At 43.4% G+C, this 17396-nt stretch overlaps 1 protein-coding gene and 1 long non-coding RNA gene across 3 annotated transcripts in view; one reads left to right on the forward strand and one right to left on the reverse strand.

Annotated features, from left to right (window-relative positions):
* The window catches only part of LOC146805427 (uncharacterized), a 379668-nt gene that overhangs the window by 361152 nt on the left and 1120 nt on the right, over positions 1–17396 (forward strand). The window lies entirely within an intron of this gene.
* EDAR (ectodysplasin A receptor) overlaps positions 10863–17396 on the reverse strand; it is a 353642-nt gene continuing 347108 nt past the window's right edge. For both annotated transcript variants that reach the window (XM_085622640.1, XM_085622641.1), the window contains exon 12: positions 10863–13118. In XM_085622640.1, the coding sequence (XP_085478766.1) occupies positions 12781–13118 (338 nt within the window). In that variant the 3' untranslated portion in view covers positions 10863–12780. The remainder of the gene's footprint in view (positions 13119–17396) is intronic.

The raw sequence follows: 17396 nt of genomic DNA on the forward strand, positions 1-17396 counted from the left end.
TGGGATGTACCATCCCAAAAGGGCATCGCAAATTAGAGAATCGCAAATTTGCGATTCTCTATTTTGCGATTGCATTTAAGGAATTGCAAATTGCGATTCCTTAAATGCAATGTAACAAGCACCCAAGTTGTGCGATTTCTCCTTAAGAAGTCGCAAATTACCACCAACTACAAGTTGGTGTTAATTTGCGATTTCTTTGAAAGATGCATTTTTTGGTATCTTTCAAAGTGCCATGTGGCGCACATACATGCCCTTAGGGCATGTATGTGCACCACATGCGCACACATGCTTATTTCAGGGGTGCATCAGGGTGTCCTTATGACACCCTTGCACCCTTGAAATTATTCTCAATTTGAGATTCTCTAATTGCAAATCGCTAATTGACAATGTCTTCCCATTCATTCCTATGGGCCTCCTAGCCCATAGGAATGAATGGGAAAGTATTCCTTAATTGCGATTAGCAATTTGCTAATCGCAATTAAGGAATGCTAAGAAATCGCAAAACATTTGCAAATTTTTTATTACATCCCGTTTTGCAATTCTCAACTAGCGATTCCCTAAAAATCGCTATTTGAGAATTGCAAAAATGGAACTTGATACATATGCCCCTTAATCCATAGTATTCCCATCATTTACTCCAGATCTTGGTATGTTTCCATGGACAGCCCCTCGCCGCGTATCTAGAGGATTCTAAGGCAAGCCCGTCTGCGCCCGTCCGTGCCCGAACGGGACCAGGGCCCACAAATACTGCTCAAATCAATAAACCTAAACCCTTCATCTATACCTCTGACATGCTTGCAGTTATAGGACACACTTTCAGCCCCGATAAGGCTTGTATTAGAGCATCCCCTGAAAAGTTTGAAGGCCCTTTCTCCTGCAAGCACTGCAAATGGGATAGCTGCGAGCAGCAACCTATCCACCCACGGGCACCATCTATACCCAAACATAATATGCTTGATCTTAACTGTATCTATTAAAATGCTAGATCACTTCCTAAACACAGTATTGAAATTTGGGATATATTGGATGATCTAAGCCCAGACTTAGTTTTTATTACTGAGACCTGGCTTGACGCTAATAATACTCCTGACAGTGTCACCGCCCTACAATCTGGATATAACATTCTACAACTTAATAGGAAGGGCGGTAAGAGAGGAGGGGGAATTGCAATTGTGTATAAAGACCACCTCACTTGTATCGCTATTTCGCTCACCAAAGCTGGCACACATGAGATTCTAGCGTTCTCAGTGTCTGTAGGTGACCATAAATTATTTGGAGGAGCAGTCATTTATAACCCGCAAGGGTATCAGCCTGATTTTAGCGCTAATCTACTCTCACGACTTCTTCCTCTTTGTTTGCAGTATAATGAGTTTCTAGTCATAGGAGATTTTAATCTTCACTACGAGGGACCTACAAATCCAGGTGTTGAACATCTTGATAATGATATGGCTATATTGCAACTATCTCAAATGATTTCCAAACCAACACATGTGGCCGGTCATATACTTGATCTATTGTTCTCTAACATAGAATCACTAAGTATCCAGGAAATTAAATTTTTAACATGGACTGATCATTTTCTAATCCCCTTTTCTTTTAGCCTACCTAAATATACCTTAAAGGCTGAGATGTCGGGTCAATTAAGGTCTAGGGCCTGGAACCAAATTACGGAAGAATCATTTAGTGCCTTTTTCTCTAGTACTTTAAAGCCTCTACAACAAATCTCTATAAATACAATGGCTATACAGCTTCAGTCTGCTATTGAAGAAACACTCGATCGGTGTGCTCCTAGAATGACTCGGACATCAGCTACAAAAAAATCCGAAAAATGGTATACATCGAATTTAAAACTTATGAAAAGGGACTGTAGAACTAAAGAACATAAATGGAGACTTTCAAAATCAAGTACAGATAGACTTATTTATATAGCCAAACAAAATACTTACTATGGAGCTTTAAAAAAGGCCAAAACTGAGCATTACTCGAAAAGAATTGAAGAAACCGGAGGTTCTTCTAAAGAACTTTACAAAATAATTCGAGAACTTCGCAAGCCTACTCTGCTGTCACAAGCTATGGCACCTTCCCCTGAGAATTGTGAACTACTCAATAATTTTTTTATAAACAAAGTGGCAAAAATGTATACTACTTTTGCATCGACAGATTTGAAGGACTGCAAGGACTGGGAAAAACTAGCTCCTCATCCTGCAGCCCATAGCCATCTTGATAAGCTGACCCCTTTCTCTGAAGAGCAAGTGGCCAAAGCCATGAATGAAATTAAGGCAGGCTCACCATTGGACCCCTGCCCACATTTTATCTTCTCACGATTGGTTCTAACACTTTGTTCTCATGTTACTAAAGTCCTCAATCAATCATTAGAACACGCCTTTTTTCCGGACATTTGGGAAAAAACAGTTGTCTTCCCACTTTAAAAAAAGCCCGGTCTCGAAATCTATGACCCAGCCAATTACAGACCGATAGCACAACTACCATACTTATCAAAGGTCTTAGAGAAATTGGTCAATAGACAACTCACGGCCTTTATCAAATCCAATAACTTACTTGACCCCTCACAAACTGGATTCAGGGCTAACAACAGTACTGAGACCACTTTGCTAGCTGTATCAGATAATATCAGATCTTTAGTCGATCAGGGAAAAACGGTGGCACTGATCCTTTTGGATCTTACTGCAGCATTCAACATTGTATCCCACAATAAATTACTGCGAATTCTACATGAAAAAGGAATATGTCGAAATGTTTTAGCATGGTTCGCGTCATTTCTTAAACACCGAACCCAGATAATCCAGATGGGACCTTACTCCTCTACGGCTAAGAACATTGACTATGGAGTACCCCAGGGAGCCACTTTGAGCCCTACCCTTTTTAATCTATACGTATCCTCCTTGGCAGATATCAGTAAGAAATGGGGCTTTGATATATGCTCCTATGCAGATGATACACAATTGATAATTCCTTTGTCGGATAAGCTGCATAATGGGAACTCTAAGGACAACCTTATTAATTGTCTCACTGAAATAGCAAACTGGATGTCAGGACATTGTCTAAAACTTAATGCCGGAAAATCAGAGATTCTACTCTTTGGAGGAGCCCAAACAATTTGGGATAACAGCTGGTGGCCCCAGGCTTTGGGAACTGCTCCAGAACCTAGGCAGGCCGCCAAGAATTTGGGCATTATCTTTGATAATGCCCTGTCTATGCAGAACCAGGTTCGGTCTCTATGTGGAAAAAGCTTTGCTATACAAAACTTCTCAGAAGGCTTTTTCCATGGATTCCTTGAACCATAGGAAAACTGTGACACAGGCATTACTGATGAGTAACTTGGACTATGGTAACGCACTATATATTGGCATGGCCGATTTTCTTTTTACTAGATTGCAAGTAGTCCAAAATGCAGCTGCTAAACTGGTATGTAATAAAAGCAGATACAGCTCTGCCTCTTTCTGCATGAAAGAACTACATTGGCTACCCATATGTCAAAGAGCCAATTTTAAGCTCATGTGTTTTGCACATAAGACTTTATATAAAACTGGCCCTCAAAATCTGCATGGAAGATTAAAATTCCATGCTCCTTTGTGTAATTTGAGATCGCGCCATCAGGCACTAGCTTCAGTCAAACGCACAACCAAGGTTAGGATGGGCGATAGATCTTTCTCTAAAGTAGCAGCTGTAAACTGGAATATACTTCCTTTAGAACTGCGTCTGACTGAAGAACACTCAATGTTCAGGAAAAAATTAAAAACATATCTTTTCCCAATCTGTTAATCTGTTTCCTAGTTACTTCTCTCCCCGCTCACACTTCGGTTAGTGTTGTTGTTTTGGTTTTTTTTAGCGCCGTGATGTCCTTTGGGACGAATGTTGCGCTTTACAAATACAAATACAAAATTCTTGTTGGTCACACCAAACCACCTACTTGCGGCACATGGTCAGTGTAGGTGGGTGTAGGTGGTTCCATAATCGGGCTATATCTCTTTTTGTTACTTAGGGTGGCCACGCCCTCCATCTTTTTGTCCATATTGGTGACGCCCAGGTCATTCAGGATTCCCAGTAAAGCACTCTTTAGTGTTAGTGTGATTTGATATTCTAGTACTATGGGTTAAAGCTTCGCCAACCCTGCTCCAAAATTGAGCAATAATGGGACACAGTTAGGTCATGTGATAGAAAGCTGCGTTGGTTTGGTAGCAGAGTGGGCAGGTCGAGGTCAGCTCCTGACTCGCTAGCCATTGGCATCAGGTGTAAGATATGTGGTGTGAAGGGAGTTAATTTGGATCATCCAGAGGCGATCTTCAATTTGCGGGGGGTCATGCAGGCCTCATGCCATTCGATGTCTTCAAGAGGGCCCACCCACTCCTCCCATTTGGGTCCAAGGGGGCCCAGAGGATTGCTGGCGTTGAGTAGTAAGGTTTGACATATTTGCAAACCCCCTTTCCCTCCAAGAGTCCCCGTAAGGAGTTTGGCCTCTTGGGGGCTACTCAGGCAGGTCCGCCAACGCTGTGAGTTTGTGCCAGAGCTGGAGGTATTTATGAAACTGGGTTTTAGAAAGGTTGAACTGTGTCTGTAATTCCTGAAAGGAGTGTAGACCACCTCTTCTCCATAGGTCTCCAAAAATGGAAATCCTAATACTGTCCCATTTGGTGAACCCCTCCAGCTGTGAGGTGTGACTAAGGAGGCGTCCATGCAATAAGGGAGTCTGGAGGGCCAGTCTACCCTGCCCTCCTGTGAAGCACAGTGTCTCTCTCCAGGTTAAGGACACTAGTTGGGTCATGTCAACGAGGGTTCAGGGAATCAGGTCCCCATATAGCAGTCACATCACCTTATCTAATGCCGGTATAGAGATTTCTGAGTGGCATGCTGGATCACTCCCACCTCCCCAAAACCAGTCATTAATCACTAGGAGGCGGGCGGCTTGGTAGTGTTGTATGTTGGCCATTCCCATCCCACCGTTGTATGTCAAGAGTCAGCATTTGACCGTGGACATATGGGGAGTTTGGCCCATAGGAAGGAACAGATGTCTGCAGTCAGTTTCATAAACCAGGTGATGGGGATCCTTTAAGGGACGTTTTGGAGGGTGGATAGGAAACGGGGGAGGATCATGATTTTAAATAAGGCGACCCGTCGTAGGATATTGAGTGGTAGAGAGGCCCAGTGTGCAAGATCAGTTTTCATCCTATTGACTAAGGACTGGGGTTCAGGCTCCATGTGAGCTCGAGTTCAAGAGCCTTTGTTACCCGCAAGCATTTAAAGCTGAGCCGTGGATATGTGAAGTGCCATGCATTTAGGCACCACTTAGATCTTGGACCAAGTGTGGTAGGTCAATTCAAAGAGTGAATGGGGAGTGGTAATATATGCCACAGGGACTAGGACTAAGTCAATGCGAGAGTGGGTTTGTGGGGGGCAGATTTACTTTGTGTAACCTGCTTCTTCTGGGTGCCTGATCCTCCAAATATCGCAAAGCCCTAGTGAGTCTATCCAGGTTTTAAGTTGCACCGCTCGATGACAGCAGTATCGCGTGAGGGTCCCGAAACATCCTTGTCAGGGTCTGAGGGCACTAAAGTTCGGGGAGAGAATGTGGCTTAAAGGATTGAGCGGCCGACTTTGACGCTGGGGAACCAGGTTTGAGTCCGGCAGGAGGCTCAAGCATCCTGTGATTCTGGGCAAATCACTCAATCTCCCTTTGCCTAAAAAAATGAATGTGTCCACCTGTAATGCAACGGGTGCTCATGTAAAGCACTCTGATTCCTTTGGGTCGTGTTTGCGCTATATAAAACTGCAAAAAATAAATAAATGATCCCTCCATGAAAGCCGTACCCATTGGGAAGGCAAAGAGAACTGTTTCCAGGTCATGGAGGGCAGCTGAGGGCAAAAGTGGTGGCCCGTACAAGCTGAGGAGATTGTAGTGTTTTCCTACTCGGAACCCTTCTATCCCCACACACAGGCGAAAGTTGTCATTAATACAGTTGGTCATTGTCATAGGGTCGATTTATGAAAAAGTGTGGCAACAACCCTGGAGCCCCTTGAGTAGTAGACTCTGTCCTAGCCAAATCTACAGAGAAAAGGACAGGCAGTGCCCATTAGGTGGCTCTCTTGTAACAGTAGGATTGAGATTTGGAAGCGTTTGGCATGTTTCAGTACTGCAGATCGTATTACGCAGTCCAGGAGACCGTTCACATTCCAGGACAATAGGAAGAATGTCATGTTGCCCAGGCTGGAGTCTTATATGAGTTGGGGCCCCTGGGTGGTGGGTCTCCACCCTGGTGATTAACTTGCAGACAAGATGCTGTGGTGGTGTTTACGAGCTGTTGGTGCTGTGTATCAAGGACTAGGGAAAAGAGAAAACCAACAAACCAACGGCAGAGCAACATAATGTCCCCCCTCCAACAAAAACATCGCCCCTCCCTACACTTCCTCCCCAGACGCATCGGTCGCCTCATTTACGAAGGGTATTAACGTCGATGGGCTCCCAGTTTCTGGTGTCTTGGAGTGTGGAGGGACCATGAGAGGATGCACAGTGACTCTTGCCCCCATAGTTTCCAGGCTAGATCCTGGAGGATTTTTGCAGGGCAGCTTTTGGTACATGATAGGGGCAGCTCATGGAGCGCTGCCAATGTGTCTTGGGATCCCACAGATCAGGCCCTTCCATCACCCACTCTCACTCTGGTCTTATTGCTTTCATACCTCAGGGGTATTTTTACTGGGAATGGTTCGTCTTTCGATTGCGAACACGGAGGATTCTCAAGGTGTGATCGCCATCTTTGCCCTCTTGGCCGAGCCTGCCCCTCTTTATTTTAGTAGAGCAAAAATCATTAAAATTCAGGGAATGCTTTATAATTTTGTATGGGCATCAAGGGGAGTCTCTCTTCTGAAAAATGTTGAGTAGATCTTTACCTTAACAGTCCTATAATTATATTACTGTGCAATACATGTGAAGAGTATTGGGGTTCTCACAGAATGACTGGACATGCTTCTACCATAAGGCGGATAAGGGTTTCTTTATAAGTATTCCCTCCAAGAGATCTCCTTCACCTCGCACAGCCCACTGGTCTTGGTCAGGTCTTGGGTCAGGCAGAAGCTGGTGCTAGAGGCTCTAGGTGACTGTTCTTGATCCAATTGGGTGATGTCCCCTCACCAAGCATGAGAGACTGGCAGACTCTTGGTCCGCAGTCTTGGTCACTACAGATAGAACTCGTACTCAGCTCCTCCACCCTGATGTACAGCTTCAGTTGGACAATTTGGAAGTCTCAATCTACCAATTTTATAATCCATTTCCAGACACACTTGTGATTTAGTGTCTCTGTATTTGAAGTTTGTGTTCTGGCAGTTGATCACTTTGAAGTGCCCACTCCTTTGTTGCGTTCTTCCTTCAGAGAGCAGTCTGCCCCAAACACAGGAAAGGGAGCGATTAGGGATTCACACCTGAATGTCAGCCTCAGTAATATGTGCTTTATGGTCCTCTTATCAACCCCATCTCCTTCCTCAGATGTGCCCAGGCTCCTTTGGCCAGTGACGCTATTTCAGAATCAAAGTGATCCTATTGAAATGCGCTTAAGAGTCTGGATGTTCCTTCCTCCAATGTGTGTCCCACCCAGCTCTCAGAAAAGCAGAAATCCACAAATCTGTCCAGGGAAAACTTTCACCCCTCCTGCTCCTCCAGCAGGCCCTAGATCTCCCAAAATGGAACCTAGTGTCTTCTGTGTTGTACTCTTCACAAGTGCACATATACCCCTGTGCACACACATTAAGATGCGTGCAGTCTTCAATGTACTGTACCTCTTCCTGAGCACGGATACATCCTAGCGTGTTCATGCAACATCACATGCTACCTCCTATGTGCTGTCCCTTCCCACAGGCACACACACATCTTAGCATGCACACACAACTTCTCACGCTATTTCTCTCGCATTGTACCATCTTTCAGGCAAACGTACATCTTTGCGCGCAACTGCTCAGCTCGTGCTATTTCTCCTGCACTGTCTCCCAGACATACATACATCCTTGCACTGCAGAAAACCCAATTCAGGCCAATGTTCGGGTTAGGCACACAGCAACGGACTGTTCCAAGGGAGGGCCAGGAGGCACCACTCTAGTGAGGCAGGTAAAACTTCACTCTACTGATCACTAAAACACAGTATTTTGCCACCACTGCGATCGTGCTACTTAACTCCAGATGAAAGCAGTAGCCTTACTCATACTGAGGGTAACTTTAGGCGCCCCTCCCAGTCTAAGCAGACTGCAGACCATGAGACAGACCTACATCACACAGAATATGCATGATCCATGGTTCGCGCATGACCAAAAACGATTATCTAACATTCCAAATATCACAGCAGCTGGGGCACTCATGGCAGAGGTACACATCAGATGCCATGCAAAGGAATGTTTCATCCCAACAAGTGTCAAAAAGAATGCCCACAGTCCCCACCCTAAATATTTGGCGGAGTTTAGAGGAGTCATCTCTGCCCATTCAGGTGAGCCTATTGTTTGCTCCTAGGAGACATTTTACACCTATTCAAGGCTAATCACTGGTTTGGAGAAACTGGAAAGCCAGTGCAAATTAGCCTCCATGAACTTCTGGCAGGGAAAAAGTAACTTTCTAAAAGTTACTTTTCCTTAATATTGATTTAAAAAATTCCCACTTGACCCTTTGAATTGGATTTTATTAACTATTAAAAATAGTTGTTTAATTTTTTGTAGCAGGTCTAATTCCAGAGATATAATACTAGTATTTAATATAGCTTCCTAGTGTTTCTTTATACATCAAAATAATCAAACTGAGAGGATTATCCTTCTCATATCTGGTGATGTCTTCATTTCCTGTCAGATAAGACGTCAAAGGGCATATTTACAAGGGAATATCGCCTCCAGAAAGTCACCTTTAGCGACGTTCTCGTGGCAATCTACCCTTCTCCTTATTTACAAAGCGGTGTTAAGCCACTTAATGTGGCTTAACCCAGCCTTGCAAATAAGGCCCCTTTTCAGACTTCACTTAGCGTGAAAGGGGAAGGCGTTGCAGTGGGTGTCCAACTGCAACACTCATTGCTTTCTGACACTGCCCCATATTTACAATGCTGGGCCAGTGCCAAAAACTAAGACCAGGGAATACCTGGTCTTGGACTGGTGATACGAGGAGAAATTATTACTTTCTCCTCGTTATTTGCTCTTTCGATGTGTGCTGCATTCGCAAATCACCTGACAAGATTGGTTATGTGCAGGAAAGTGTCCCTTCCTGCATATAAACAATTGCCCCTGCAGCACAGGCACCCTTGCAACATGGCGCAAGGGTGCCTGCCCTGGTGCTAGGCAGCTTTATTAGGGGAAACAAAGAGGTGCGTCGTATTTTTGTAAATACGGCACATGCCTGCGTTTTGAAAATTTCAGAGCGCGGCTTTACCAATTATGCCATAGCACCGTGCTCCGACATTTTTTGTAAATATGCCCCTTAGTCTTTTTTAAATGACTCTCACCCACTAAGATTTAGTCGCATGCTTCATCGAGTCCTCACCCAGAATGTGTGCACATCTGGACGGGCTCAACCATACAAGTGTCAAGGGAGCACTGTGAGATCTTGGTTCAAGACAAACGGGACCTAAAAATAATATTGCCTAGATGAATATTCCAATGACTGATAACTAATTTACTTAGGGGTCTATTGGAAGAGGCAAAAATAGATCAGATGCTATTGTAGATCATTAGGTTCTTCCAAATCTATGGGTCTAGATGTTTTAGCTGTTTGTTCATGCCAAAACCAGTCATACAGCATTCATCAAGACTGGTGAAAGATTCCTCATTTTTATATTCTCAAAGTTGCGTACACCATTTGTGTATAATATTCGCTGTGGCATGCCCACATTCATACATGCTATATATACAAACCAATCGAAATTGTCAGGGTGCTATTTGGGATATGGACTAGGGATGCCTCATAGGGCGCAAGAGATGGGCTAACCTTACAGTAACACTTCCATCAAAAGTTACACCCCCATTTTGCCTACTTTTCGGTCTCCAGACTCTGTATGTTGGGTAATCCCAGCCTTCCTATAGTAAATATAGCTTTTGGGTGCCAATCATTGTAAGCACATGTTAACAATACATTTCTTCATGTTCTACTTTTAATTACCATGCACCCTGCCATGTGGGCTACAAGGCCTACACATGGGTGGCCTATTAATATTTGAAAGGGAGGTATTGACCTGACAAAAGGGTTTATTTTGGCAGATCGATTTGCATTTTTTCCACTGCTTATGTGAAACTACAATGGTTGCTCTGAAGCCATGTTTGCACTTCCACTGTAGTGGATGGCACAATAGGAACTGCACTCTAAAAGTGGCATTTAACTTCCAGGCCCTGGGTACACTTTGTACCACATATTAGGGATTTATAGGCATGTTAAATATACCAATTAGGATTATGCTAATTCAATCATGTTTAAAAGGAGAGTATAGGCACTTTACGACTGGTTAACTATGGTAAAGAGCACAGAGTTCTAAAGCCAGCAACAAAAATAGAGTCCAGTGAAGGAGAAAAATTCAGGGCAACCACACAGAAAGGTGGATTTAATACAATCAGATTTCCTACAAAATACCTGATGAACCTAAAAATACTTGTTTACGAATGAGGACAAATATGAATGTATGTGCAAAGGCGTTTCATCTGTGGACTAAAAAAATGAAAATAACTGAATGTGCAGTCAGGAACAATGTTGTATAGTTATATGACGGGCCATGTATAGAGATTGGCTGACCACAGTTTGTTCATGAACACAAAAACAGGGTGGATAATAGACAATCACCAGACAAACATATGACGACATCAGGAATTCAGAGTCGAACTACGCAGATGTTTTTTTTCAAAATAACATCCATTTACTACGGCAGCTGCAAACATGACATAACACAAGCATAGCACCTGTTTTAAAACTTAACACAAAATCTTCAACATTTTGATTGGTAAAAAAACGTTTGTTTCAAAGAAATGAAACATGCAATTTTTTTGTTGATAATAAATTAGCAACAGGTTATCACGAAGACATTACACATACAGCTCATGATAGTCCAAACAGTGCTGCACCGTTTTGAACTTTCTTAAAACATTTTGAACTTTCTTAAATCTGCAGTCTCTTGACAACTTTTCACATCTCGAGTACACACTAGAACAGCTACATTAAAAAGGGCTATACTTTTCCAGGTTTTACCCAGTGCCTTGATCACAATGTTAAACTCAATTGGGTAGAAAAATACCAAATGAATTCCATACTAGCCCTCCATTATTCTTTGGTCTGTCAGGTCCAGCCGCGGTCGCTGCAGGTAAGAGCGGTGGGGCGGTGAGGCCTGGTGTGTGGGGGGGGGGGAATTTCGACGGACGGTGACAAGGGAAAATTAAATAAATAATTAATTTCCCCTTGTCATCGTATGTCGAAATCCCCCACCGCCCCACTGCTCTTACCTGCAGCGGCCACGGCTGGCCAGGTCTCGATTTTCTGTGCAGGTTAAAGTTCACAAAATGACTGCGCGAGAAACAGCTGTCACAGGATTATAGCATTATTTGTTGGAAGGAACTCCCTGCCACTCACATATGGCGTAGTACAGGAGGTCCAGATTTCTGTCTAATTTCCATACTATCAACATGGGATAAATGTACATATAGTGAAACTAAATTGAATGAAGTTCATTTACATAATGGTTATCATGACAATCTGACAAGGCGCCACCAGCCTTCCTGAACCACCTACATGGACAGCTCTAAATTGGAACATTTTGATGAATCTGGAAGGTATACTATCTCTGGAGACTCTGTACCTGATTTTCAAATTAACTTGTTCAAGTTACCTTTCTATTTTTTGTGCAGACTCTCTCTCACTAATCATCTGCCCAAAACCCACATGCGGTGATGAGCTACACCAATTGTGTGTACATGATCACCTGGTGATTGGAAGTATAGATGGACTTTATTTAGTTCCATTCTTACGCAGTAGTTTGATCCATGCCAAAGCTTTTTTGACATTTAGCCAGCGCTGACAGTACAGAACTTTATACATTTACGGTCGTATACATAAACCAGTCAATATCAGGTGAACCCTGCAGCTACTTCCATAATGCTGCCTACCAGCTTTTGAGAAGCGTCTCTCAAGGGAATTTGGCAAGTTTGTCTTCATCTTCTACAGCACGCAGTATAACTTAAATTTATGTAATTTGTTTTGATTCCAATGGTGATCCATATGTAAATTAAAATGTAGGATTGTTTCATCCGCGCAAGAAAAAAATGCAACAAAACTTCATATGTTAAATTCAGATTAACAAATTAACAACACAGAAATGCAGTAAAAACGACTTGCGCATTGTTTTTCGATCCCTTCACATATTGAGAACCAAGTGCGGGTAGGGCAAACTTGGCTTCCTCCAGCTATTAAATAAGTTTAGAAAAAGTCTCATTTGTACAAAGTATCCTCAATGGATATAAGATTGTCTTTGCGGGAGCCGGCTGGGAAAACCGGAGATAGTCACCATGGCACATCAGGTGTTTTTGGTAAGGAAGACATTGTGTGTACCCTGTTTCTTTATTTAAAATACCTTCCTTTGTCATCTTTGCCTTGTAATGACAACAAAGACCTCCAGTCCGTTCTTTTGTAAGAATCTTGCTGTCTTTCGGATTAGCCTCTGTTTGCAGCTCCTTGATTCCCATTTGCTAGGAATGCTACAAGATCCTCTCGACTCCTGTGCAGAGCAAAAGAACATGAGATCCTGCCTGGAGTGGCAACTAAGGTGTAGGTCATACGCTTTGGCATCTGGATGGGAGAGTTGGTTCTGGTGTAGGAGGTGTGCTCTGGGCCCACTCCAAAATGTCTCCGCACAAGGACTCAACAGCATCGAGTCGCTCGATTTGTACCAGCCTCGTCAGAAGGTCCGGAATGCTATAGCCAGCAGTACTGATCCGATCGAACAGTTGCAGTCCGTCGGTCATTCCCCCGATTTCGTCCCTCTTGAGTCCAAAGCTCTCGGCGAGGTGTCGCCACGTTTTGACAACAGCCTTTTCTGTGTTGTATGTAGCACTGAGCATCCTACTGGTCTTCTCCAAGCAGTCAAAGGGAAGTTCTGTGGGGCTTAGGCCTACAAGAAGATATATTAAAATTAGAACCAGAAATTGTTCAAACAATATAAATCAGCAAAATAAATAATTTAGTAGACAAGGAATTTAATTTGTAGTATATGTTGGTAAGTGTGTAATATCTAAATTATTGGCGGAACCAGGGTGCTGCGGGCCCTAATGCAAATAAGGAAAAAGCCTCTCCCAATACAGCATGGTGGGGTATTAAAAGGTAGCCATTATTGGGGTGCAGAGGGCCTCTCATACCCCTGGGACTCAGGGCCATGACACCGGCTTCGCTAATAATGGCTATGCCCCTGATCTAGAGAGACATAATGTGTGCACACAATCCAGGTTAGCAGCTAGCCAACAGGAGGCAATAAAACAGTGTTTCTTCACCTGGTCGGAGACAGGTAGGATATATTTAATTGCATCGCTATTGTTTATGAGTTAGCGCTTGACCATTTTGCAACAATCGCTATTAAGCCCTCTTTTTAGTCTGCCGTTTCCCTGTCCATTGTATCTCTGTGTGCCAGGGTACTATGGTTTATAACATTTGCGACAGCAGAACGATGAGAAAATACCTTAGGAATATATTATTCACCCTTTCAGTCTAGTGCTAAAACCCACCGACCACGGATGCCCATCATGGGCAAACGAGGGCCAGATCTCTACCAAAATTAAAGGATAACCACATACTATGTACATTAGTTTGATCCTACTTGAATATTCTGAATATCTGGCTTGGCTCCGTGCCTCCTGGGCTTACACTGGACTCTCTCAATTGAAGGGACTACTGGTTCAGTTCTTCTGTCATAACTAAAGCTAGTCTACATAACCTAATACCATGATCAAAGGATTAACTTTACTTTTAATGGTGCTTTGGTGTAGAGGTCATCTAAAAGTGAAGATACACCTTGTGGTAGAAAGATGGGTCTGCGTTTGCCCCGCCTGATTGATTATAGAATATTATACATCAAGCTCAGGTGAGGGACTTTTGGCACAGGCTCCTAGCGGCCTTTATTAATAAATGTTCACAAACCAATAGGTCAATTAATAAATGTGGTTAATGTAAGAATAGCAAGCAAATTGCTGTCAATTTTGTAGTTTTATGTCCACTGCATAAACAGCTCAGACAGGGTGGCTAAAATATATGCTTTAAATATTTCAACTGATGTCTAACGTTTTGCGGCCATTAACCATTCTCTGTTGCCTAGAAGACCGAAGTCTCTATTTACCAAATATTTAATGAAGGTTTTGCACATTTATTCAAATGTGTAAAAAAAAAATAACTTTTTAGGTATACTGTAGCACGTGTTTTGTGGGATGGTACTCGAAAAAACAAGCCCTGATTTTTGAGTGTGCATTTCCATATTATGTAGCAGGGTATAACATTGTGGACAAGACGAGTCAAAAATTGGAGCATTATTTTCTCTGTCGTTCCATGTGCCTTAGCCCAATTTGTAAAACTTAGCCCGATCCATTCTCTAGAGTGCTATCTAAAATATCTGCTGTGTAATAGCATCCATAGTTTTTATACTGCAGATGTCCATGTCACCACACGGTAACAGAGTTGGGTGGGAAGGGACTATGTATTTAAGGGGGTGGAGGGAATGATTGACACAAGCCTGAGCAGAATGGGGAACCTGTTGGAGCAGTCTCTAACTTCTGGTCACCCCTAGTCCACATGGGGGAACCTTCCTAATCCTACAGTGCTAGTCGGGTAAGTGCCTCACGTGGAATACAGGATGGGGAGCATCCTGAAGACAGAGGCACGCAGCATGCTCCAGCGTACATCTTTTGTCTACAGATATTAGCTGGGGACCAAGCACCAAAACACGGCTGTGCATTCTCCCCTTTAAAAGGGGACAACATGGGCTTACAACATATTTTCCCTCTTCATGTAGATCATGCAAGAAAGATGACTGGTATCGCTTCAACTACATGGCGCTGAATACCCCACACCGATGATACCCAGCCATTTCCACCTGTAACTCATGCTTGATCCTGCAGCATTCCAATAAATGCGAGCCCATTATGGCCTCTGTGCCCTGCTCAGAAAGAAAAGGATGCTCTTAAGGGAGCTCTTGGGAGAAACGTCGGGACTTTTGTGCCCTTTACAGAGCTTGCCTCAGTCCAGCTTGTGTGAATCTTGGCCCACTAGACTGCTTTGAAAAGCAATCCTGTGTCTCTTCTCTGGGAGAGTTTGAAACTCTTAGCCTCTCTCTAACTGGGCCATCTGACGTCAGGGTCTTTCTAGGGCCTGTGGGACTCTTTACGACCCTAAATATGGCTTGCATGACTACTGAGCTGTACTGCAGTCACACCTGTGGCCTGGTTCTGTTTGGTCATTCACTTCATGCCTTGTTCTATCGCTTGCTGAGCCATACCAGGACCTAAACGGTATGTCACTCTTCCTAGCTCTGATCCAACCTCTCCTTCGAAATGGCTGATGCTCATTCCTCCAAATCCTGTTTTAAAGGGCCCATCCAGTGAAGAGAAAAAGCAAATCTCTTAAAACAGTCTTACATTGCTAACAATCACCAGCAATAGGCATTCTAGAATGCTGCTTTGCTTCATGACGCCAGCCTGGGCTTTGAAATCTATTGTGACATTCACCGGAAGGCCCCTTTGAGGCTTGACTTTCTAACATTGCTACCCACCACCCATGACCTGATTTTATCCACAGTTATATCTTGGACTGACAGCCCTCATTTTCTAAATCAAAAGTACAGCGAGACAATTAGTAGGCTTACACTCCTCTGCCTAACCTAAAGGCTGTGTAGCAGCAGAGGCCATTGTAGCAGACTCAAAGTACTGGAAACAGAGGTATGGAAGAAGGAAAGCTACAGCTCTAGCTTTATTCCCTGAACGTGGTTGGTGCCATTGTAAAATGCCAGCCCTCTCAGTTTTCCATATGTTGAAGCAGCTAGTTAAGGTCCTTTCTGTACACCGCGAGAACACACCCAGTTTGCACACTATGGGCAATGGAGAAATTCCACATCACTTTTTTCAACAAGGACTTTACATAAATGAGTGTGCTACCCATGTGGAGCTAAATGCGAGTTTGACATAGCTCAGAGAATGTATTAAATACCTTAGGACAAGTTGTACCGAAAAAAGATATTGCTAGCTCATGGTATAGCGAGCATCGGAAATATTGTAGAAGCTGCCTGGTGGCTATGGTAAGTACAGTGTTCTGGTAACCTCATTATCAGAGGTTCAGATAGCTAAGATCCAATAGTGACTCCCCTGCGGTGGTGTGCACTGTGGTGTCATTAACTTTATTAACAAGATTCTTAGCTTTATTAGTCTTAGCATATTATGGCCAAATGAACCCGTTTGGGGGTTTGGGAGATGACACCATGGGATAGTCCCATTGTTAGCGCTGGGTATTTTGTCGGGGTGGCTGAATAATTCCGCTTCGCTGGCAGAGTTCACAGAGTTTTGCACACTCCACCACAGAGTTCCGGCAAAACTCTGCCAACCGCTGTGTGGTGGAATTTTCTCTTGTGTGTTGCTCGCCAACTGAATTTGCATTCCCTAGCATGATTTTTGGGTGGTAGTATGACTCCCGGTGAGATTAAAGCAGGTAGCGACTGTTCGCATTCAGAAAGCTGCTGCTTAAGTAGAGAAAATCTACTCGAGTGTCAGAAAGAAGCAGCACCCTTTGAAGCGCCATGTGTTGCTGTTTGTGGTGATTTTACAAGCTCCTGGCGCTAAAAATCATCACAAGCAGTGCAACATGCAGAATTCAGCCCGCTCGCGGAACTCCGCAGAATCTTGTGGACTTTTTATGGAACTTGTCGGAATTCCGAGGAGTGAAACTCCACGAGTTCTGTGCACCCCTAGTATTTTGGTGCCCCATGTCCCAGTTTAGCAGAGGAGACTTTGTCAGGATCTGCACCAAAGTAGGTGCTAGCTGGGAGAACATTATGATTCCTACATAAGATTGTAAAACCAATCCGCTGGAGTAGGAGGTGGGTCGCTAGTATTCCACTTTAAATAATAAAGCTTGTTCTACGGCCTAGTAAGAGAAATAAACACTGCCCTTAAATGTTAAATGGTGTGTATTTTCTTAATTTATGCTTGGTACATTGTCTTAATTGTGCAGATGGCACTCTTGCATACTTATGTCTTTATATCCGATTGTTCCCTGAGTAACTCAGCAAACAGCAATGCGATTGAATTTCATCTCTGAGAGCATGTATATAATATTGTTTCCTGACAAAGAAAGTCATAATGTAAACACAGCAGAAATAGTCATAAAACAGTTTGGCTGCAGCTAGGCCTATTTGGCA

Source organism: Triturus cristatus, chromosome 8 (genome assembly GCF_964204655.1).
Source record: "Triturus cristatus chromosome 8, aTriCri1.1, whole genome shotgun sequence".
Taxonomy (NCBI): Eukaryota; Metazoa; Chordata; class Amphibia; order Caudata; family Salamandridae; genus Triturus; species Triturus cristatus.